The sequence below is a fragment of the Myotis nattereri genome, assembly GCF_964212035.1.
Source record: "Myotis nattereri genome assembly, chromosome: 5".
Lineage (NCBI taxonomy): Eukaryota > Metazoa > Chordata > Mammalia > Chiroptera > Vespertilionidae > Myotis > Myotis nattereri.
The window spans coordinates 97005793-97029582 of NC_138080.1; the positions used below are offsets into that span (position 1 = coordinate 97005793).

General features: G+C 43.9%; 1 protein-coding gene across 1 annotated transcript; it reads right to left on the reverse strand.

Annotated features, from left to right (window-relative positions):
• Positions 1 to 4779: 4779 nt before the first annotated feature.
• Positions 4780 to 23790, reverse strand: LOC308518914 (phospholipid-transporting ATPase VB-like). Its single transcript, XM_081090709.1, has 7 exons — positions 23718 to 23790; positions 22271 to 22396; positions 17753 to 17953; positions 16441 to 16521; positions 15302 to 15406; positions 10779 to 10966; positions 4780 to 7541 (listed from the first exon to the last, which is right to left on the reverse strand). Exons 1-7 carry the CDS (start codon positions 23769 to 23771, stop codon positions 7088 to 7090), a joined length of 1209 nt encoding a protein of 402 aa, XP_080946835.1. The 5' UTR covers positions 23772 to 23790; the 3' UTR covers positions 4780 to 7087.

Genomic DNA, 23790 nt, shown 5'->3' on the forward strand with positions numbered 1-23790 from the left:
AGCTATTGTTTGTGGGTTGACCCCATGGAGCTGGAGTCACTTAACTTTAGCAGGGCTCTGGTGTCAACAGAGTCTGCACTTTGGGTTGTCATTTGTGGAGCTGATTGGGTGGTGCCTGGTGTGATCTGAAGCTGGCCATTGGGTGTTTTGTTCTGGAGTGTCTTGGGAGTGGCTCCTGTGCAGGCTAAGGTCATCGTCTCTTGTGCTGGGCTTAGTGGCACTTGGGAGAGGCTATGCTGAGAGTCAAGGCTGGCTTCCACTAGTGCTGGTCTTGGGACCTTTTGGTGGGCACCACATTGTGAGCTGAGGCCAGCTGCCACGTGTGCCTGGTTTGTGGCTGCTTAGTTGAAGCTATGTTCTAAGACAGTGATGGCGAACCTATGACACGCGTGTCAGAGGTGACATGCAAACTATTTTTTTTGGTTGATTTTTCTTTGTTAAAGGCATTTAAATATATAAAATAAATATCAAAAATATGTCTTTGTTTTACTATGGTTGCAAATATCAAAAAATTTCTATATGTGACATGGCACCAGAGTTAAGTTAGGGTTTTTCAAAATGCTGACACGCCGAGCTCAAAAGGTTCGCAATCACTATTCTAAGACAACACTGGCTGCAGCTCATGCCAGGCTTGGTGCCACCAAGTTACAGCAAATTGAGACTGGTCTCTGCTTATGCTAGGCTTGGGGCTGCTTAGCAAGAGGTATAGGGCACATTGAGGCCAGCTGCTCCTGGTTTGGGGTTTATGGGCCATTGAGAAATTTTAGGAAAGTCCTCAGCATGAGCCGATGCAGGCCACTTGTGTGGAAAAGCTGCTGGAAGTGGCCCACTGCCCAGGGTTCTTGTGCTCTCTTTTTGAAAAAGAACTCACTGACCAACGTACCAGTCTGTTATAAATGGAGAAAGCAAATGTATGCTTCTGTTCACATTTTTGTCTTTTGTATCCAATAAAAGGGACAAATGTGTATGTAATATATATATATATATATATATATTATGTATATATATACACATACATATATATATATACATATATATGTATATATATACATATGTATATATATGTATATATATATATAGTGTGTGTGTGTGTGTGTGTGTGTGTGTGTGTGAGAGAGAGAGAGAGAGAGAGAGAGAGAGAGAGAGAGAGAGAGAGGTGAGTTATTTTAAAGGCAGGATTGGAGGCTCAGAAGTAGCAGTTGTTGGGGCTTCAGAATTCATTTTCGCCTCTGCAGGTGGAGACTCTGAGAGGTGACTTCTTACTGGTATAGCCCCAGCCTCATCCGCGGGCTGCCCTTTGCAGAGGGTGACCTGAGGAGCTCTGGAAGCGCTCCATAGTCACGCAGATCTCTGACTCACTTGCCATGTGGCCTATTTTAAAATGTTACCCGTTTGTGTTAATCTTCTCATTTGTAAATGTCCACACAGCCCCAGGAAGGATTACTAGTTCAGCTCTGGCTGATGAGGTGGCTGAAGAGCCCTCACTGAGGGGTGTCATTCTAGACTCAGCTCTAAATCTAAATTATTGGGTGACCTTGAGCTCCTCTGCTTATCTCTTCTCTGAGTTTTGTCATCTTCAGGAATATCTTTCACTTCATCTTGTGGGAACATAGGTTAGTTGGGATGAGAAGGGCTCATACTACTGAAAAAACAAACAAACAAAAAACCCCCAAAATCCCAACAATTTTTTTTCTAAAAATTCAGTCAGCTAGCCCTCCCTTTGTTGAACTGGGATCTGAGGACAGGCTCTGAGGATACTGCTGGGTCCAGGTGGTCTTGGTTCCTGAGGTGCCTGGGCTTACCTATCCCCGGGTGTAACCTGCGTGGAGCTCTGGCATTTAATTGTGGGCACAGGAGGGGCTAGGGGAAGTGCTGTGCAGGGAGGGGAACTGGAGACTTGTCTCAGTGCTTTATTTAGGTGGTGAGCAGCTGTTCTTTTTGGGGGTGGTTGGAGATGTTGATGGAGATTGTAGGAGATTAAAGCTCTTCTTCCCTAACTCCTTACACAGTTTAGCACCTGGAATGAGTCCAAGCCTGTGTCAGGGAAGGAGGCGTCCTAGCACCAGCTCCCTTTGACTGCTGGAGATGGGGCGCCCTGCCCTGCCTCTCTGTAGGTACTTAAACTTCTTAATATCTACTGATCCGAAAAAGGCAATCTGGGGCCTCCAAATGACTGGGGGTCCATTATCTCCCCAGATGCGAGTGCTGCCCTCCTGCCTTCTTATGCTTCTGCTGAGACCAGCCCCCATTTATGATTTTTCTTTTAAAAAAATATTTTTATTGATTTCAGAGAATAAGGGAGAGGAAGAGAGAGATAGAAACATCAATGATGAGGGAGAATCATCAATTGGCTGCATGCCCCCAATGGTGATTGAGCCCACAACTCGGGCATGTACCTTGACTAGAATTGAACTGTAATCTAGTTCATGGGTCAATGCTCAACCACTGAGCCACATGGGCCGGGCCCTATGATTTTTCTTTAACAGCAAGAACACAACCTTGTTGAGCACTGCAGTGAGCCCAGCACTGGGAACACAGCAGAGAACAGATGGCAGGTCCCTCCCTCATGGGATCTTCCACTGTGCGCGCGCACGCGTGTGCATGCGTGTGTGTGTGTGTGTGTGTGTGTTTGTGCACGCACGTGTAAGAATCTAACAATAAATTGATTTACCAGGGGTTATTCCTATACTGGAACCAGCCTCCCCAAAATAGCTTTCAGAACCACAGGATGTTAGAACAGCCCAGCTCCCACCTTGAGCATTTGGGGAAACTAGACCTCAGTCTGAAGTTGAAACCTGGTGAAGGGATTTGTCTAGTGTCACAGCAGAAACCCCGGGCTGAGCCAGACTTGAAATCTGGCCTGCTGACTCCTGGCTTGGTTCCCCCTGCCCTGATTCCCTCTCTGGCTGCAGGAAGAGCCCTCAGGTGTCGCTGCTCCTCCACGGCGGCTAGGTGGCACCAGAACGCCTTTGAACAATAGGCTGCCGGTCTCAGCTCTTGTCTGAAAATGCTCGAATCCTTGCAGGAGTCCTGAAGTTTGACTGGGCGGTTCTTGTGCCCTCCAAGACCTACCTTGGGCATTACCCCAGCTCATGGTCCTCACTTTCTGGATCCCACCCCTCCATCCTCCTTTGGGTCTCTGGTTACCTGGGGGAATTCACTTCCATGGGATTGATTTCTCCTCGGGCTCTGTGTGCAGAATGGGAAGTTCTGGCCGGGTGATCAGCTCACGGGAGATAGTGGCATTCCAGTTCTCCTGAGGCTGCTTTCTTCCTTACTTTCTGAAGCTTTTGTCTGGGTGAACAACCCAGCTGAACCGTGTGGGCTAGGTCACCGTGCCAGCCTGTGACAGAGTTGGGATGGAGTTCAGGCTAGCTAAGCACTGTGCTCACCTTGTCTCTCAAAGGAATGTCGAGAAGACAAGCCCCTCTGGTGTCTGGTCCCTGTCTCACCTTTGTGTAGCTCAGTGGCTAAGAGTATAGGCTCTGGTTTCAGGCTTCTGGGGTTAGAATGCTGCCTCCCCACTTGTTAATGGTGTGACTGTGCCAAATTCATGTAATCTCTCTCTGCCTCAGTTTCTCCTTCTGTAAATGGGATGTGGTAGATTACAAATGGCCTCAAATTTCTTTGTAACTCCTCCCACTAAAGGTGGGGTATATTTTCCCACCCCTCTGTAACTGGGCTGGCCTTGTGGCTTGTTTTGAGAGAATGTGGTGGAAAAGATGATGTGTGAGTTCTGAGCCTCAGTGTCAAGAGACTTTGCAGCTTCTGTTCTTACTCCCAGAACATTGCTGCCATGTGACAAGGCTGGCTGATGTCTTTGAGGATGGAGACCTTGTGGAGGGAGGTCCCAACCCAAATTGCCCGGGTACAGCATCATGAGCACATGAATAATTGTGTTAATCTACTAAATCTTGGGGGGTGGGTCATTATGTCACCAACGCTAAATGAAATAGGGGAGAATAATGGTACTGACTTGCCGGGTGGCTGTGAGGTTCTGTGGTGATGTGTGCTTAGACCAGCGCCTAGCCCACATTAATCTCATGCAGCTGTGATTACTAACATTGTTATGGGGCATTTCCTCCTGCTCACTGGGTTCTAGTCACACTGACCTCTTCTCTCTTAACTTTTTGAATCCAGCAAACTGTGTTCCTTTTTCAGGGCTTTCATACTTAATTCTCTCATGGTTAAGGTGGCAGCTGGAACCTCTCCCCCTCTTGAGCAGCCTTCTCTGATTGCCATGGGAACTACCTCCTTCCCTCCTCCCTGTCGCCCCTTCTACACTGTAAATCCCTGGAGGTCAGGAGCTGAACCTCTCTTTGTCCCCTCTTTTATGCTTGCTGCCTGCCACAATGCTGTGGAAGGCAGGCGCTGTGTGACATCTACTGAATGAGTGAATGAGAAAGGGCGCCTAAGCAACCTGGGTTTGAGGTTGGCGCAGGCTTCCAGGAGAGGGGAGTAGCTAGGGTAGAGTTTCAGAGAGAGAGGGGACAGTGTGTGCTGCTTCTAATGCTTGTACCCGGTTTGGTTTGTGTCACACTCTTACATTGGATCAAATCTGTTTTGACACTCTATGCCCAACAAGGCTATGAGCTTCTTTAAGTCAGGGATGAGTTCCTTGCAGCTCCCAGCACATCACAGGCATCTAGCAGGGGCTTAATAGAAGTTTATTGGGTAGATAAGTGAATGGATGGGTGGATAAATGAATGAACAGTGAGTGAATGCAAAGAAGGATGGATGAATGAGAGAGGACTCAGAACTGCAAGCAATTCTGAAAAATCGTGTTTATTTTTTTTTCTGCTAATAAAGGACAGCACATTTCCAGCCAATTAGTAAAAGGTCATAAAAGTATAAAAATGTATTAAGTACAATCATTAGGATTATGTCATAGGGAAATAGTTGTTATAACTTTCCCCCTAAGGTGGCATGTTGGATAGTCACAGTTGATTTGGTTTACAAAGAAGGGCAGGAGTAGGTGACTAGTTGGCCCAGGACTGAGTAGTTTCCCAGGATGTGGGGTTTTCAGTGCTAAAACTGGGAAAATCCCAGGCTAACTGGGCTGGCTGGTCATGCAAGAAAGAGAGCAGCATCACAGTGATGGGTATGGTTTGGCATTTAGGGGTCAAGATCAGACATTTCCTCAACTTCTCCATCACCTCTTTTCCTTTAAGCTCTGAAATAAATATCCCTGTGTTATTATTGAGGGTGTTAACAGCTTTCAAAGGGTTTTCTCTCCCTCACCTCCTATGTATGTAACTTCGACTTGTTCCTATGCCAAGCCTGGGAGGTAGGGCAGTTCTACCCTAATTTGTAGGTGTGGCATCCTGCTTCAAGGTTCCTGGTTCTAGAAAACAAAGATCTATGCCTCAGATCTCCTGAGGCTAGTGGTCTTCCCACGCCTTTGTTCTTTTCGGAAGCATCCTTTCTCATCTGGCTTTCAGGACCGGGCAGGAATCATACAGAGAAAGGGACCCTGAAATCTGAGTTTTGGCTTAGTCCTCTCATTTGGGACAAAGTCATTACTTCTTTGCCTGCTGTGTTTCTCCTTTAGCAATCCTCTTGTAGAATTCCCCTGAATACCTACCAGCTGGCCAGTGCCCATGTCGTTATGTGGCAGAGTCAGTGAATGAGACCTAGTATTTTGGCTCCAGGAAGGTGCTCCAAATGGCTTCTCCAGTTCAGGTTTTTCAGTAGGGTGGTCAGAGGACCAGCTCAGTCTGCCATTTGCCAACTTGAGATCTTTTGGGGGCTTTGTTGCTGAAGTTACTCAAATGAGGTGGCTATGACTCCTAGGCTCACAGACTTGTTGCATTCATTCCTAACCTATAAGGATTTTGCTTAATATATAGGTACTGCCTATATATGAAAATAAGATATAAGGCTTAGTAGCCCTCCCTGACTTATCTTAAAAGACTAGGGATAGGCTATCCTTGCCCATAGTAAACATAGCTTCTCCTGACAGCCTATTAGAATTCTATCATCCATTCTTTTATTTCAACAGTGTTTTTGAGCTCTTATATTTTTGGTATTTACTATCTCTAGGGGTAAGAAGCCTATGTAAACTTTCTTTTCCCTGTGAAGTGAGACTTCCTATCACTCTCCCTTTAATGGAAGCATGTGCCAGTATCCTCCAGGCAGCACTCCTCTCTGGGTTACGCTTAATGAACAGGATTTAACATTGGCCCTACCCTTGAAGATGTCATTGTTTGGGCTCAGAGTTGCTTGCATCATATGGGTCTATTCTGTGGGCAGGTTTGCTAAGATCTATTCATCTTAGAGTTTTCCTGTTCTGAGAGCTGAATGAGAGTGGGTCCTTTAATATAAAAACAAATAAAATAAATAGCTTTTTAAAAAAGTAGGTTCCCCAGGCTGTGGGACATGTGGTCTGTCAGCTAAAGCATGGGGCTTCTGGTATACCCATTTCTCTTAGAATGCTTCTGTTCTTCCTGCCTCTTACACCAGCTGTGGCCCCACAACCCTCTGAAGTATCGGTGGCACTGAGTTCAAGTCTAGTTTTAATATTTAGATGTAGTTTTATTTGACTTAGAGACAAACAGCATCCTTCCTCTTTGTGAGTGAAAGGGATGTTAACCCCCACATGGCCATCTCTGCAATACAATCAAGATGAAGCACCTACATGTCTGGGTCTCTTCTGAAATTTAAACTCTGGCACCCATGTGGTGAAGTGATGGTGTGGCAAGACCAGAAACTTCCACAGCCTGAGGGATTGTCTGGGTTTATACATTTCTTGGAATCTTGGAAACGTATGTATTGGGTTGTATGCTGTGCTTACCTAGAGGATCAGAAGAATGTCTCTGAGGACTTGATGCCATAGAAACATAGTCTCTTTATGAAACTCTGCAAGATATGCTGCCTAGCAGCAGGAGAAAACTGGAGGTTGAGTGGTTTCCAGCCTTTTTTGGTCAACGCCCTTAGGGCCAGTACTTCCTCTAAGGAAGTCAAGCCTGGCGGGGAGAAAAGAGTAAGACTGGCTCATTCTTTCCTCCATGGAGAGGGAGAGTCTTGGGTTAATTAGGCCGGCGATTGGGTGGCCTCCCCCAAGTTTGTACAGATTTCTGCAGGCCCCTCAGATGGTCAGTGAACTCTGGGATCGGCGATGGCTGCCCCTGCTCGAGCGCTGGTATTCATCAGTCTGCTTGCTGGGGTAGGCCCCGGACGCCATCCTGCTATTGGGCCCCAGAAGGAGGTGATCTTTGGATGAGAGTTTAGCTGAGGAGTCTGCTGAGCTTGGGTTGTCCCTCCTGTGGTCTCTGCTGCTTCTCTCTCCGTGCACCCCCTGGTTCTCTGTGCACTTCTGCTTGGAAGGGCGGGAGCTCTTTGGGGTGCTGGCTCTGAAGTCCTGTTCAGGGACAGGTGGCACTGGACGGTGGGTACGCTGAGCCTCTCCAGGGACCGGCATTTGTCTGCTTCTCCAACTCTGGATTTTCAGGTCTCTTTTGTCCTTGGGGAGTTTGTCAATTTTCTGAGCTTTTGCGATCAGGGACTCCCCATATGTCCCTTGTAGAGATAAGAAAAAGTACCTGGTGGGGAAGGAGAAACAACAATAAATCTTTTTTTCTGATTTTTGTTGATGTCTTGAACTTTAGCATTGAAAGGGACCTTCGAATCCAACGCCCCACCCATGGCAAGATCCTTTTCACTGTGCTCCTGGCTGTGGTTATTAAATCTATGCCTGGGCACCTCTGGGATTTGGAAGTTCAATAACAATATGTACTAACTAACATTTATCATGAACCAGAACGTTTCTAAATGCTTTAGTATTATTAACTCATCTTTCCCAACAAGCCCATGTGGCTGGTACTTTTGCTTCCCCCATGTTACACACGAGGAAACTGAGGCAGTGACTTGTCCAGAGCCACACAGTGGTCTTGCTGTGGTCAGAAGCAAGCACTCTGGATCCCTATAGTTTTCTCTTACCTACCATGTAAAGGGCAGCCCTTTCTCCTTCTGGGCTATTCTGATTTAGGCAAATTTACTTGCTTTGCTATATCAACCCTTTGTGGAACTTAAGTAGTTTCTAAATACATATTCTCTTGAATCTGTGGGCCATACTAATTTCCCAGCATTGCTGTATTTGCACCATTTTCCAGATGAAGAAACTGAGGCCCCAAGAGATGAGATAGGGTTTCCAAGGTCACCTGAGCAGTTGCTAGGTTTCCCTGATGGTTAACGCAGGGTTCCTTTCCCCGGCCAAGCTGCGTGGTAGCCTGTACTGGACTCTGGGTATTGGAAGTCTCTACCTGTGCCTGGAGTCTTTTCTATTCCACATTTGGGGAAAGAATAAGAAGGTGAATACAACTGTGTGGTCTATGGAGAAAGCATATCCCATCTTGTGATACTGGGCTCTGGGTATCATTTTCTTTTTTTTATCTAAAAAGTAGACATCCAGAATCTTTCCTCCAAATAATCCTTTTTAAAATGTTTATTTCTAAAGCCTTATAAGCAGAGACTCCCATCCTTCCACTGTGTCTGAAAGCTTTAGGCAGCCTCACAGTGCACAGGGGTTTCTGAAGATGCCCATGGCATCAGGTAAATTTTGCCCTATTCTTTCTCATCTCACCCAGAAAGGCAGTACAGGTGGGCATGTTTATTTCAGGAAAGACTCAACCTCCTGCCTGAAAGCTGGAATTTGCTCAGTTTAAACCTTTCCACCAAGATGCTACTTTCCTTCTCCATCCATTTATTCAACAGATACTTAACAAGTTTCTACACTGGGCCACTCCCCCGAGAGATTAACCTGAGAACAGGATAGACAGGTTCTTGCTTTCCTATGGCACCTGAACAGAGTTATAAGCAGAAGGAGCAGTGAGAGTGTCGGACACCTGATCTGGTATGAGACACCTTCCTTGAGGAAGAGACATGCAGAGGAGGTGAGAACCAAATCCATGCACAATGGCTGAAATGTAGAGAGCGGACAAGAGGGGAAATGACACAGAGGGGTTGGCAGGGCCAGAGCAGGCAAGGACGGAGAGCCGTGTTTTGTTTTTTGTGCTTTATTGTAAAAGCCTTGGGAAGCCCTGGTAGGGTTATAAGCATATGACATGATTACACTTTGACACAGTGATAGTGGATTAGAGTGAAATCTATTAAGATACTTTTGCAGTAATTTGGGAAGAAAGGATATAATCTATCCATGGTGGTGGCTGTAGATATGAAAATAGCAGATGGATTTGAGAACGATAGAGCATATAGAATTGTCAGGTCTTGGTAATGAGCTAGATGTGGGCATGAGGTGGTGGGTGGTATCAAGAATAACTTGCAGGGGTCTGCCTTGGTCCTAATTGGATAGCATTTGATAGAAGAAACTCTGGAAGAGACCCAGGTATCTTAGATGGTGGTGGTGATAAAGGGAGGATCACGACTTAAATTATAGATGTCTCCCAATTTCTTTGAACTTAGATGCCTAGTGGAAGTGGTGGATAGGTAGCTAGAAAGATGTATCTGGAATTCAGAAGAGAGGTCTGGGTTGGGAATTTGGAGATTCATACGTTCAAAATATCTATCTTCACACTAGTGGTTGCTATGTCTACGGAGAGACTACAAAGTTAGAAGACAAAAGAACCTAAGACCAAGGCTTGACCTACACCATGTCAAGGACATGCAGTAGGAGAAAAACTGACAGTGTCCAAAATTTGGTATCCTCTATTTAAGGTGCTAATTAAAGTGCTCATTATGTTTTAAGATTTGTGTATGCTAGCTTCTTTTGTTTTTATCTGCAAAACAATGTACATGTTCTTGGCTTTAAGAGACTCTGTACAGTTCTTTTGTACTGGTTGAATTAATTAGACCAAGATTAGTGAGGTCATGGTTAGGGGACTAATTATCACAAGGTTGGTGAGTGAAATCTACCTCCATTATGATAAATACAGCTTATAACCTAAGTGAACAAATAGTTCTCTGTAGCAGACATTCTATCATGTAGATTTCTATAACAAACATTAATTTTTTCAAGGTTACAAGCCAACAGTCCTTGGAACTATTACAATAATCCTTTCTCAGAAGAAACCTCTTTGCTTTTCTTAGTAAACAGAATTAAACAGAAATTCAACCTTATGATGATAATGTAGAATAAGCAAAAAGATTTAACTTATGTGCTATGGTAACTAACAAGTAAATATTTGCTAAGTTGTTTCTGTTTAACAAGCTGTACTGTTCAGCGCCATCTATTCAAAGCATGTGTCAACAATCTTTTATTCTTTTCAAGGATTCTCATCAGGCTGGTAGCTTTTGGCTCCAAGTGTGTTTTCTAGCCAAGGGTACGACCAAGAATACGGGGCTGAGAAATTTCTATTTCTACACCCCCCAAAAGACACAGAACAGAGGAGCTCAGTCCTTGGTCAGTAGTGATCACAACTGTGCTTAACCCCAAAACTGTGGACAAAAGTATTTAACACACATTCCAATCCTCATGGTCTCTCCCAGGGTCCATCTCTCAAGGGGTTGGGCTGCAGAAGGGCTGTGGTGGGAAATATATCCTCTGAGACTTGTGCTTATTCGAAATTTGTAAGGCTGGAGGACAGGAATTATCACTCCCATTTTACAGATGTCACAGCTGAGGCCATGCCCGCTTTGGTGACTTGGCTCTGCTGTGGCATTTTTCTCCAAGTTCATTGTTCTTTCTGTCCTAGGACCCTATCTTTGAGACTGTAGCTTCAAGGATCCCAACCAGGAGTGAAATTACTGACCCCCGGGCTATGAAAACGGCTCATCGAGGGGAGATTGGTAGTTCTAGGAAGAAAGGGCCCCTGTGCTCAAACCTTGGTAGAAGAGCCGCGACTGGTGTGAGGAGGCAGACGAGGTAGAAAGTGGGGTCTGAGAGCTGGACTTGCATCACCCCATAGGGGTTGGTGGGACTGTTGCAGGTGACGCAGGTGGCGTTGTACACTAGGGATACCACAAAGTACATCAGGAAGCTGCCTACGAGAACCAGCCCGTGGATGATCGTCTGTGGAAGGGAAGAAGTAAACACTGTTGAGGGTATAACTTTGTTTTAAGCTGCTTCTTCTTCTTCTTTTTTTTTTGAAAATGCAACACAAAATTTGAACACACATACCCCAAGCACCCCTCAATCTTCTGTCTCAGCCTTGACTTTGGTGATAATTTCTAAGCTGTCTTAGGATGTTTTACCACCTTTCTCTGTTTCTCTATGCAGACTGTTTTTTTGAAATGTTAGTAAGTAGAAGCATGTGTTGTGTGATGAATCCATCTTTTCCACATGTGGCTGTAGTTTGTTTTCAGAGTTCAGTGATGTTGTCTAATCTTGTTTTGTCCTGCCTGTCTCGTGCTGCTTTCTTTCCCTATTTGTATCATTTTTTTTAAACATATTGACTATTTTGCATAACTTTATTGCCACCCTTTACTAGTTTGAAAGTTATGTACTCCATTTCTATTCTTTCAGTGATGACTCAATAAATGATAATAAGCAATCTTAACTTACCGCAGTCTAAAGTTTAGAACTGCTTTCTCTCTTCCGGAATTATACAAGGGCTTTAGAGCACTTTACTTTAACCTCTTTTCCAATGTATCTTATTGCTACTGCATATTTTAACTGTCTCATCTTTTTATTGATTTCAGAGAGGAAGGGAGAGGGAGAGAGATAGAAACATCAATGATGAGAGAGAATCAGATTGGTTGCCTCCTGCACGCCCCCTACTGGGGATGGAGCCCGCAACCCCGGCATATGCCCTTGATGGGAATCAAACCCACCACCCTTCAGTCTGCAGGCCGATGCTCTATCCACTGAGCCAAGCCGGCTAGGACTGTCTCATCTTTTTAAAGCACACATGTCATTATAGTGTAATATGGTCAATATTCAGGTTTAGTTATGTTTCCCACCTTTTATGTCTTAATTCCTTCTCATGGAACTCCCATGAGGGATTTCTTTCCTCTTTAAGTGCAGCCTTTAGTGGGAGTGAGCTGGTGATCTATTCTCTTAGTCTTTATTTCATTCTCATTTTTGATGGATATAGCATTCTTGTTGGAAGTTATTTTCTTTTTCTTTTTTCTTTTTTCAATTCTTTATTAGTTAAGGTATTACAAATGTGTCCTCATCCCCCCCATTAAATCCCCATCCTCCCCACCACCCTACTCATGCTCTCATCCCCCTGTTGTCCATGTCCATTGGTTTGGCTTATATGCATGCATACAAGTCCTTTGGTTGATCTCTTCCCCTTGCCCCCCTCCGTCCCCTACTTTCCCTCTGGGGATTAATAGTCTGATTGTTGTTTCTCTGTCTTTGGATCTGTCCCTGTTCATCAGTCTATGTTGTTCTCTATATTGGAAGTTATTTTCATTTGGCATATCTGAGGTAACATTCCACCGTCTTCTGGCTTCCATTTTTTGCTACTGAGAAGTTAACAACTCTTCACCTGTTGTTCCTTAGAAGGAAATCTGTCACTTCAAACCTGGCCTGCTTTTATCATTTTTATTTTGTCTTTAGTTACCTTATGATATAATAAGTGTGAATTTCTTTTTATCTTGTTTGGGTTTTGCTGACTTTCTTGAAACTCTGGATTGATGTATTTCATCACTTCTATACAATTTTCAAGTTACTAAGAATTTGACCAAATGGATATTAGACCTTTTAAGATACCACCCTATCTTCTATATATTTAATACCTCTTCCATAATTTTCTTTTCCCCTACTCTGTTTTATATTCTGGATAATTTCTTTTGTCCACTAATTCTCCCCTTTAGCTGTATCTAATTTGCTGTTAAGCCAGCCATGAAAATAAATTGCATTTGTTGTATTTTTTTTAATTTCTAAATGTTTTATTAGGTCTATTTTCCAGTCTGCTGGGTTGCTTTATATAGTTTACCAATCTGTAGATATTTTTAAAGCTTAGTCTTTATTTATTTAAATATAGTAAACATAGCTTTTCTATAATTTATATCCGATAATACCATCTCCTGAAATATTGGTTTCTGACTTTTTTTTTTTAATCCTCACTAATGAGTTCTTGTTTCCTTGAGAGCTTGGTTATTTTTGAATACGTGGTGCTTATTGCCCTGGAAAAGTTAGTAGGGACAATTTGAGACTTAGTTTGAGATACTTTTCTCTCGAGTTTGGCTCACCAGGTGATACGAGCCTGGGCTGCAAATCTGTCCGAGGCAGCTGTGTTAGTTTCCTATGACAGGTCCTTTATCAATGTCCAGCTTTATCAATTTTAACCTTATGTAATATTTGTCTCAGATTTTTTTTGAAAGGTTACAGCTTACAGATATAATCAAAGCATCCATATATCCCCTGTAAATGCTTTGTTTAATCTTGAACATAAATTCAGTGTTCATCATTCCAATGCGTATTTTATTCATACATGTTTGTGCAGCCATGTTTATGGTTGCTCTATTACTTTATCATGTATGGATATCCTTCTGTAACTTTTAAAACTACACACTATGCTTTGGAGTTTTACTACATTGATAGATACAGCTCTAGTTTATTCATTTTAACTGTTCTATAGTATAAATATGCCACAATTTGGCATATTTTCCAGTTGATGAACATTTAGGCTCTTTGCTTTTTTTTTTTTTTTTTTTTTTGCTATTAACAACAATGGTGTAATTCTTATACACGTCTCTGTATACACAGATGCAAGATTATTTCCAGGGCGCACACTTAGAAGTAGAACCGTGTCATAGTATATGAACATTAACTCCTGGCTATTTTCAGATTGCTCTCCAGAGTGCTGGTATCAGTTTATGATCTACTAAGAGGATATGAAAGTTCCTTGGTTGGCCTTTATTGCTTCTAAGATACTGCTGAGTTGCTTTGCCAGGAATTTATTTAGAATTTTTACATCTATGTTCATTTAGTGAGACTGGTCTATAATTTTCTTTCCTCAATCTGTCCATGCTGATTTTGGTGTCAGGACTAAGCTAGCCATGAAAAAATGCCAATTTTTTTCTAATCTGTGAAATAATTGGTATAAGGTAGAGATTATCTGCCCCATATAAGTTTGATCACAGGATTATAAATTCAGGTTTGCTGAATGATTTTGACTATGTTTTGGTAAATTTTACATTTAAAAATATGTTTAAAAACTGATCATATCTACAATTACAGCCCCTTTTATTCTGAGTATCATTTCTGTGGTCTTTTTGTGTCTTCTCCTAGATGGGTTTTGCCAGAGATTAGTTTTCATTACATTTTCGGGAGCTCAATTTTGGTTTTATTGATTCTATTGTTTCCTTTATTTTTACCTTTGTTTTAAATAATAAAACTTTAGGTACTCTCACAAATTTGTATATATTTTTATAGTCATTTAGTAACAAGTATAATTTCCAAGCATGTTGAGTTTGGCTATTTTTTATTGCTTATGATACTGTTTCTCTCAAATTCCTTTGTGATTCAGAATTTGGTCTTTTAAATTTTTGATAAATGGTCTGTGTGTTTAAATAGATGCATGTTTGGAGCATGATTTTATATATTAGGTCAAGTGTGATAATTCAATGCTTCTATATCCCATTTTTCCCCCCTAATGATCTAGTCTCTTTATGATGGAATTATATCAAAATCTCATAGTAGCATTGTGAACTTGTCCATTTCTCCTTATATTTTTCAGGATAAAAAAAAATCCAGTCTGATAAATTTTGCTTTTAATAGGTAAATTGAATACTAATATATTTGGATTTATTTTGATTAAATAAAGATTTAAAAAAGATAAAAAAAGATTAAAAAAAACACTTAACACATACATGTATTTATCCATCACTTTGTGATATATGTACGCTAAGTCAGTTAAGTCTCAAAACAAAACCTACTGAACACAAAGGACTCTGGGAAGTTAAATGAGATACTACATTAAAAAATCATGTAGATAGGTACCTGTAGATAGGCATATAATTTTAAGAAGAACTTAATGAAAAAGCTGGCAGTGCCCTTTTAGATACTAAAGTGTGATATTTGGGCTTGAAATGTAGTTACGTAGAGGCAGTTTTCTAATCTTTTATCCTGAAATTAAATGGGGAGCATATCCCCTTAACAGCATGGTTCTCCTTGTCTCTAAAAACACCCCTCAATTTCTTTTATTAATATCTTTTTTTGCAACTAATTGTTTCATTGTTTTATATATGTTAGTTTTATCATCCTGGCTAGATGATAAGCAAGTTGAGGCCAGGAATTTTGTTCTTCTACACCTCTTTCATCCTTGCACAGGACAGACACAGGTAAAAGCTCAATATGTGTTAATCGAGTAGGTCAGTGACATAAAGTACAACTCAGAAATCTGAATGTGGTCAATAGTCAGGAACACAAATTTTAAGCCAAACAAGCACTTACCCAGGTCTTCATTTCCATTGCCTGGTGCAAGAGGATTGTGGCGAGGGAGATGGTGTTGATGGGTGTCCCAAAGGTGAAGACATCGATGTCAGAGTCCTTGTAGGTCTGCAGAGGAGGAACAAATAGGTACCCTCAGATGTGCCTGTGGACTCAAGGCCTTGGCTTTTTTTTTTTTTTTAAATAATTCTTTATTGTTGGAAGTATTACATATATCCCCTTCCCTGCCTTCAGCTGAGATCGTAAGGAGGAGTTAATCTCTTGAGAAGAGGGGAGGGAAGGCAGTCCAGCCAAGGGCCAGAACTGAGGGTGGATGTGGTGGGCTGTGGAACGTCAAATAGTTCTAGATGGTGGGTGTGTTGAGCTCAAAATAGGAGCAAATGATTCAGCAGGAAAGACTAGCGGAGGTCTGACCAGGGAGGGTATTGTAAGCTAGGAAATGAAAAGAAAGCATAAAATGCCTGCTTTATCGACCCTCGTGTTGATAACTGCAAAAGGATATGAGCCCCGAGGCTGTGTAGACACTACCATACCTGATAGCAGTTAACCCACATTATGGTTCCCTGTCCAGGAGAAATAGATACCCTTCACTATCTAAATTCTCACTCTCCACTGAGGAACCAGATTGAGGTGGGGCTGGTATCCTTGCTGTATGCATTCCTGCTTTTATTTCAGGTAATGTAGTATTCTTCATTATCAGAACTTGCTGCCTGAATGCTTGAAGCACAAATCTAAATGAAGGGTTGTAAATACAGATACGTTTAGTGCTCAAATAAGAAACAGTAAATGAGTAAAGAAGGCCTGGGATAAGACAAAAGGGAGTGGTGGGGACTATGGCAAACGAGAATATGGGCCCCATCTAAGCAGGGCTATGAGTCAATTTTGGACTTCTGCCATGAGGGAAAAATGATCCCATGTAATGATAGCTTTCAGTTTTCCAAAACCTGGCAGAAAGTAACATGTTTGGGCAAAGCTTTCTGACTTGTCAAACACACTAGGTTGGAGGTAGTTGCAGGCTACCTGTTTTGAGCCTCTGCTCTGAAGTGTCTAGAAAGACATTACTAGTCTAGGATTTCCTATAAACAGGACCAGTGTCACCCTGTGATTTGTATGGTTAGAATGGAATGATTGATATGACTTACCAGGTAAGGGATAAAGAAACAGATGAGGCTCTGGTAGAAAGCATCCATCATGGAAACCCAGAAAGTCATCAGGTTATAGCACTGCCAAGAAAGAATACACGAGCAGTTACCACCACCAGAATGGCTCTCATCAGTGAACCCACAAACAACGAGCTGTGGTGAGCACGTGGAGAAAAGGGAGCCCCCAGACACTGTTGTTGGGAATGCACATTGGTGCGGCCACTGTGGGAAAGAGTATGGAGGTTCCTCACAACATTAAAAATGGAACTGCCACGTGATCTAGAAATTCCACTTCTGGATATGATTTGAAGAAAACAAAACATTAATTTGAAAAGAAATATGTACCCCTATGTTGATTGTATATACCTGTACAGGGTATCCCAAAACATGTATACATTCTTTTAACAGCTGATAGCTCAATTGATATTTCTTTCTTTTCAGATTTAACCCATTGGAATTAATAATGGCAGCCAAAGGGTATATATTTTTGGTAAATACATATATTACTAGTATATATATATTAGAGTCCATGCTTTTGCAACATTAACTCTGAATGATAGGTACCTATGGAATACATCATCCCGCCAAGCGTGCCTGTGGGGAGGGGGCTGGTGGAGGGCCTAGGATGCACCTGCGCCATTGCATGTCTCCCTCGCCTGCAGTGCGGGGCTGCTGTGCTCTCCTGCCTTCGGGTTAGGATTGCACTTGCCTCTTCGCTGGCTGTCCACAATGTATCACCAGCCCTCAGGCACCCACCTGGCTGTGCGCTCCTCCCTCCCAGGTGCCAAGGATCCTTTTCCCAGAGCTCCTCCTGCATCCCGCCTCCTGACCACCTGTCTGACTTCTCCAAATCAGTCAGGTGCCACTGTGGCCGCTCTGTGTCCTTTAAGAAACCATTCTGATGGCGCCCCAGGCCTTCTTTAGTCTACTTCATACCAGCAAGTTCTAGGCCACCTGGAGTTGTACTTTCACCTTTCCTGACCTGTGGTGGAAGCCCTCGCCTCACCCGTGGATGAGTTAACTGTTTTTTACTCCCAGGGGTTCTGTGGAAGGCCTGGAGAGGGGGGCTGGCTCAGGGGGAGCTTTCTGCATGTCCTCTCCCTCTTCAACTCAGGCAGTCCCATAATGGGTGATATAACTAAGAAATATCTAAAAGAAACATACTCACTGGTCTGGTTCGTCAAGTCATCCTCACAGCAAATGCTTGGCCACATGGGAGGTGAGGGGCAGAGTGGTGACTGACTGCGGGGCTCCTGACCCCCAGCCCCGTGGTCATGCCCTGACACCTCCAGGGAGAAGCCGAGCCCCTTACCTCGGAGTCCTGGCCGCTCCTGTACAGCTCGGGCAGCGCCAGGAGTGTCTCCGCAGAGATGTCTTTATCGAGGATCCCGAAGACGAGAGGAGGCAGTGAGGTGAAGAAGAGATTGAAGAAGATCATCTGCCAGTAGTCGATCATGGTGGAGCCCGAGAAACCACAGAAGAACTGGTACCAGAAGAGCAGGTTGACGTAGCACTGCAGGTGGACAACGTGGGTTGGGTAAGGACTGGAGATACTCAAATCCTTAGAGCAGGGGCTCCTGACCCTATTATCACTACCTACTGCTGCTAACTACTACTCCTGCTAACTACAGTAATGGCTTCAGGACCTTGTTAGGTAAGTGTAGTTTGATGGTTAAGAACACAGGTTTTGGAGGCAGAGAGGGTTTTGAATCCCTAGTTCTGTCACTTACTAGCTGTGTGACCTTGGGCAAGTTGCTCAACCTTTCTGAGCATGACCTTGCAACCTTTCAGATGGGGGTAGTAGTAGTACCTAGACCAGCCGTGGGCAAACTACTGCCCGTTTGAAAAGAATAAAACTAAAAAAATAAAGACCGTACCCTTTTATGTAATGATGTTTACTTTGAATTTGTATTAGTTCACACAAACACTCCATCCATGCTTTTGTTCCGGCCCTCCGGTCCAGTTTAAGAACCCATTGTGGCCCTCGAGTCAAAAAGTTTGCCCACCCCTGCCCTAGACTATGGTACCTGGCCTGAGAGGCAGCAGTTAGTAGTAGTAGGGTGGAAAGAGAAAGGGATGGCCCTGAGGCAGGCATGATGGAAAGACTGGACTGTGGGCAGGAAGCCTGGCAGGAAGAGGATTTCATGAGAAGGTTCCTCTCTCACACTGTGCTAATGGTCACACAGCTGAGAAGGGTGAAAGAGGAAATCTGCTTAACTGTTGCTTTCTGCTTTCTGAAGCTCTCTCACTCCAGTCCTCCCACCTGGGCTGGGCTCTTACTGCTTGAGAATAGTGATCCAGGTTGTGACGTGGTTTGGTGACCTGAGCAAGGTCATGTAAGTAAGCAGTTAGCCCTGGAGTTAGGACTGGACCTTCTCTGCTGTGTGTGGCTGAGGCCCCGAGGAGCAAAGGGTATTGTGAGAAATCACTCAGCAGGTTGGAATTCTCATTCCCTAACTGCCATGCCAGGGTTATTTTGAAGAGCCTGGCTATGTATTATTATTATAATAATATAAACATGTTAATACTATAGACACGTTAATACTATTAGTAATACCATTAATTGTTATTTGACCTTCTATTTGTGTGACATAGCATATGAGTACATTGTACATTATTAGATGTGATATACATTATAATTTGTCCCAACAACTTGGCAAGATTAATATTATTGCTAATATAATTCTATCATATTTATGCATTATTATATTAATACTAGAGGCCCAGTGCACGAAATTCGTGCCTGGGGGTGGGTGTGTGTTCCTCAGCCCAGCCTGCACCCTCTCCAATCTGGGACATCGCTCTCACAATCTGGGACTTCTGGCTCCCAACAGCTCACCTGCCTGCCTGCCCGGTTGCCCCCAACTGTCCTCTCCTGCAGGCCTGGGTCCCCCCTAACTGTCCTCCCCTGCTGGCCATCTTGTGGTGGCCATCTTGTGTGTTGGAGTAATGGTCAATTTGCATATTACCTCTTTATTATATAGGATGTTAATAATATTCCTAGCCCCACTCTATAGATGAAGAATCAGAGGCTCTAAGATAATCGGTTACCCCTTGCCCAAGTTCAGAGCTAGAAAGTGCTACAACCAGCATGCGAGTTTTCAAAATTCTTTCTCATCAACCACCCTCAAGACTTCTCAGTCCACTTTTGGGTTATTCTTCCTGGTTTCCACCTGACCCTACATATCACTCTCAACAGGGAGTTCACAGAGGTCAGGACACTAAATAAAATATCTAGTGACAAACATGTTTAGAGTAGGGGGTCATCTGGGTTTTGATCTTGCCCGACTCCAGCAGGCTGTGTGAATGTGGGAGAGTCACTAAACCTCTCTGAGCCTTGGCTTCCTTGTCTCCTACAGATATGCCCATAGCACCCGGACCTTCCTCCAGGCAGATATTTTTAAAATTAACTTTCTTTCCCCTATACTAGTTCTTATCCATCTTTAAGGTTCGTAGGAATCATATTGGGATTGTATTAAAAATGCAGATTGAGTTAGCAGGCCTGGGGTGGACCTCGAGGATCTGCATTTCTACAAGTGTCTAGGTAATGCTAATGCTGCTGGTCCCCAAACGATATCTCGAGAAGCAATGATTACTGAGACCAGGAGATGACAAGCCAATCCAACCACAAATGCCGGGACACAGCCACCTCAATTCATTTGCACAGTGTCTATAACTGCTTTCATGGGACCACAGAGGAGTCGAGCAGTTGTGACAGAGGCTAGATGGTCCACAAAGCTGAAAATATTTATTACATGGCCCTTTGCAGAGTTAAGTTTGCTGAGCCCTGATTTAGACTGTAGGCATCTATATCAGGCACTGGGCATAGAGACAGATGTTGTTCCCCACACAGTAGGTATTCGATAATGATTTGAATAATCATTTGCTTATCTTAGTTATTCTTTTCTCCTAACACTTATGCTGGAGTTTTAACATTAAAGAGGGTTTTCTTCCTCTGAGGCCCTGGGAGGACCTTGCTTTTCTCCACTTCCTCTGTCGGGAGTCTTGGCACCTTGGAGGGGGTGCGTTGAACCTGGTGATGGCGTCGCCAGATTGGGCGCCTGCCTTTCCTCCCAGAAGCCAGGGTGAGGTAATTAATTCATTGTTCGCATTGCAGAGCAGGCCGGGCTTTAATCCCCTCTGAAATTGGTTTCGGATGTGGAACTCATAGTTCTCCACCCTCTAATTGCAAAGGGAGATAATGCGCGTCAGTATCTCGGTTTGTGAGCGAGGCATCGGGCTGGAAATAAATATCATTTAAGTTTTGAAAGCATGGCTGGCTGGCAAGGTTGCCTTTTCTATTTCACAAATTTATGCAGAGAAGGGATTGGGCTCATTCAGAAGAACTATTCCCTTAGAGGCCAAGAGGGAAAAAAATTAAACAGAGGTATGCTGAATTCTAACTAAACAGTCTTTCATGCACAAAGTGGGTTCAAGTCAACTTGTGACTTTGCATAAACTTGCTGAAATAGTACCATCCAGCTTATCAAATTAACATTTTTTTTGCCATTCTGTTGATATATTGAATTCTGCACAAAAATGCTCACTCCTGAGCAAGGGTAACTGTGAGGGCGCTCACAAACAGGACTGGGGGATGGAGCAAGAGGGGGAAAATGCAATTTTGAGGCAGCCACTTGGCTAATGTTATTCTCTTCCATCCTCTTCTGGTCCCAGTCCTCCCTCTTCCCTTATGCAAACAGGAGTGGAATCTATTTGGACACTCTTGGGGATTAGTCAAAGGTCCTTGAACTAGATAGTGAAAAACTCAGGCCCTTGCTTTCTCCCTATACCCCTTGTTCATCTAGGGCTTTTCAAACAAGGGCCTCCGACAGTTTTAATACCTCAGCTGGTGTGTGCCTGCTTTGGACCTTTATCAACAAGACAGAAATGAACATATTTTTTAGGAGAAACAAATTCTTGTATTTGTAAAGCGCTACGTGCGTTCCAGAGCTCTGACACTAAAGCTGCTTGATAAGGCTCCTAGGGACGGAGAGGGTGATAGTCTTCCTGTTATTGATGAGGAAACCAAGGCTCAGAGAGGTTAAGTGACTCTTCCACATTCACACAGCATGCTGGATCAGGCAAGACTGAAACTCAGATGACCTCCCTAGTCTAAACATTTTTTCCGATAGATATTTTATTTAGTGCCTTGACCTTGTGAACCCCCTGTTGGGAAGTGACATTTGGGTCGGGTGGAAGTCACGGACTTCATCTTAAACCTTTACCTTGGCTCTTGCACTAGAGTGGCTCTATCTGGGGAGGAAATCTAAGAGAAAAGCCACACTAGTTGTTCTTCAGATCCTTCTCTTCCTTGCAGTCAGAAAATAAATCTCTTTTATGGAGCCTGTCTGAGAGTAACAGCAGCAGCAACAATGATGAAAAATAATGGCTAACTCTACCGGGTAATTACTACATGCCAATCATTTTATACACAAGCTCTCATTTAATCTTCTGAGCAAATATATGAGAAAGGTACTTTTATCAGCCCCATTTTACAGATGGAAAAACTAAGGTTTAGGGCCATTGCCAAATACAGGAGCCTAGATTTGAGCCAATTATGTCTGACTCCAGAGTCCATGTTTGTAACTACTCATGCTACCTCCCAGGTACCAGATGCTTTAACCCATATTGTCACAGACAAAACCGAGGCCCAGAGAAGTGCATTGTCTTGCCCAAGGTCACAGAGCTGGTAAGGGACTGTATCAGGATTCAAAATCCAGGTGAGCCTGACTCCTCCCCTCCTGCTGAGATGCTTTGTCTAATGTGGGGACAGCTGCTCCCCAGCAAAGACTCCCCAGGCTCAGGTAGGAGGTTGCCGCGGGCCACTCACCACGTTCTTGTAGAAGTAGTACACCACCATCCTGGCCAGCCGGGAGTAGCACCAGTGGCCATGCACCAGCAGCAGCTTCTTGAGGTGTCTGAAGCGGGAGATGGCGAAGTCGCTGGACATGACTGCCTACAAGGGCAGAACAGAGACAGCGCGTCCATCATTGCTGCCCGTGCACCAAGAGGCTCCCCGAGGGCAGGCCTTTGCTCTAGGTCCATAGCTAGTAGAGTCTGAAAGGCCTTTTGCCCTCATGTGGTGCCCTTGGGTGGCTCTTTCTCACTAGAATCCAAAACGGGCAGGGCAGAAGGGGCCAGGGGTCTAGTTTGGCCTTTTATCTCCTTCTATTTGTTCAACAAGCGTTTATTATGGCCCAGTGTGTTTCGGGCACCATGCTAGGGGTTTGATGGTAACCCAGAGAGTAGGGGCTTCCAGGCAAATAATCCTCAAACCCCTGGCCACCTCCTGAGGCAGGCCATTCGCTCCACGCTCCGATGGCATGTGTCTTCTGCCCTTGGGGTCACTCAGAACAAGACACAGTTCCTAGAACTCTTAAGACTGTGAGGTTTGGACAAGGTTAGTTATAATTCCTGGCATGAATCTAGGGAGGAAGCATGCAGTCAGAGGAAGGCTTACGCTTCTGAAACTGGGCGTCCTTATGACTGATTAAATTGAACTTTAAATTCTTACTCTAGAAACCTCTCCCTCTCCCCTAGCCTCTCCTCCAGAGATTCAGCAACCCCCAAGGCAGCAGAAGACAGTACCCCAGACCTGACTAACATGGCAGACTAATGATAACATCTTGACCTATTTATGTTTCAGTTCCTGAGCCCTAAGGTGGAAGGACCCCTTAACTCCTTTCCCATGAGACAGGACAGAGGGACCGGAAAAGACCTCAGAGCTGTCCTCAAGACCTGAAGAATGGATTCATCACCCTTGCTTCACCTCTGACAATCCGCTCCCAGCTGGACCCCTGAACCACGGTGTCTTGTGATGTTTCCCTGTACAGTCTGTAACCTCTATGCTTTTCGGGAGTCCGGCTTTCACATTAGCTCCCTGTCCCCGGCCAATTCAGTATTACACTTCCTATACTGCAAACTCCTGCTGGTGCATATCTTGGGGCCCGTGCATGCAGGCAGATGGACTTAAGGAAAAAATTAGGTTTTGGCGGTAATGCTTCCCTGAGTGGTTGGGCACTATTTGGCTTTAGAACATAAGTATCACCAGCTGTTTGTAAAAAGCCAAGCATCCTTTGATCTCCTTTGTGTTCTGAAGGACTGGGCAGGAGGGAGCGGGTGATGGAGGCTTATGACACAGATGCCTCCTGACTTTCAAATGATAATTCTGCAAAATTCTCAGGGGGAAGGTCACCCGACTGCGAAGGATGCCCTAACTCTCCAACAGTGACCAAGGAGAGCAAGGAAGAAACAAGAACAGTTAACGGGAACAGTACCTGCATGCCTTCCTGTCCAGATATTCCAATCCCAATGTCAGCAGCTTGAATCATGCTTACGTCATTTGCTCCG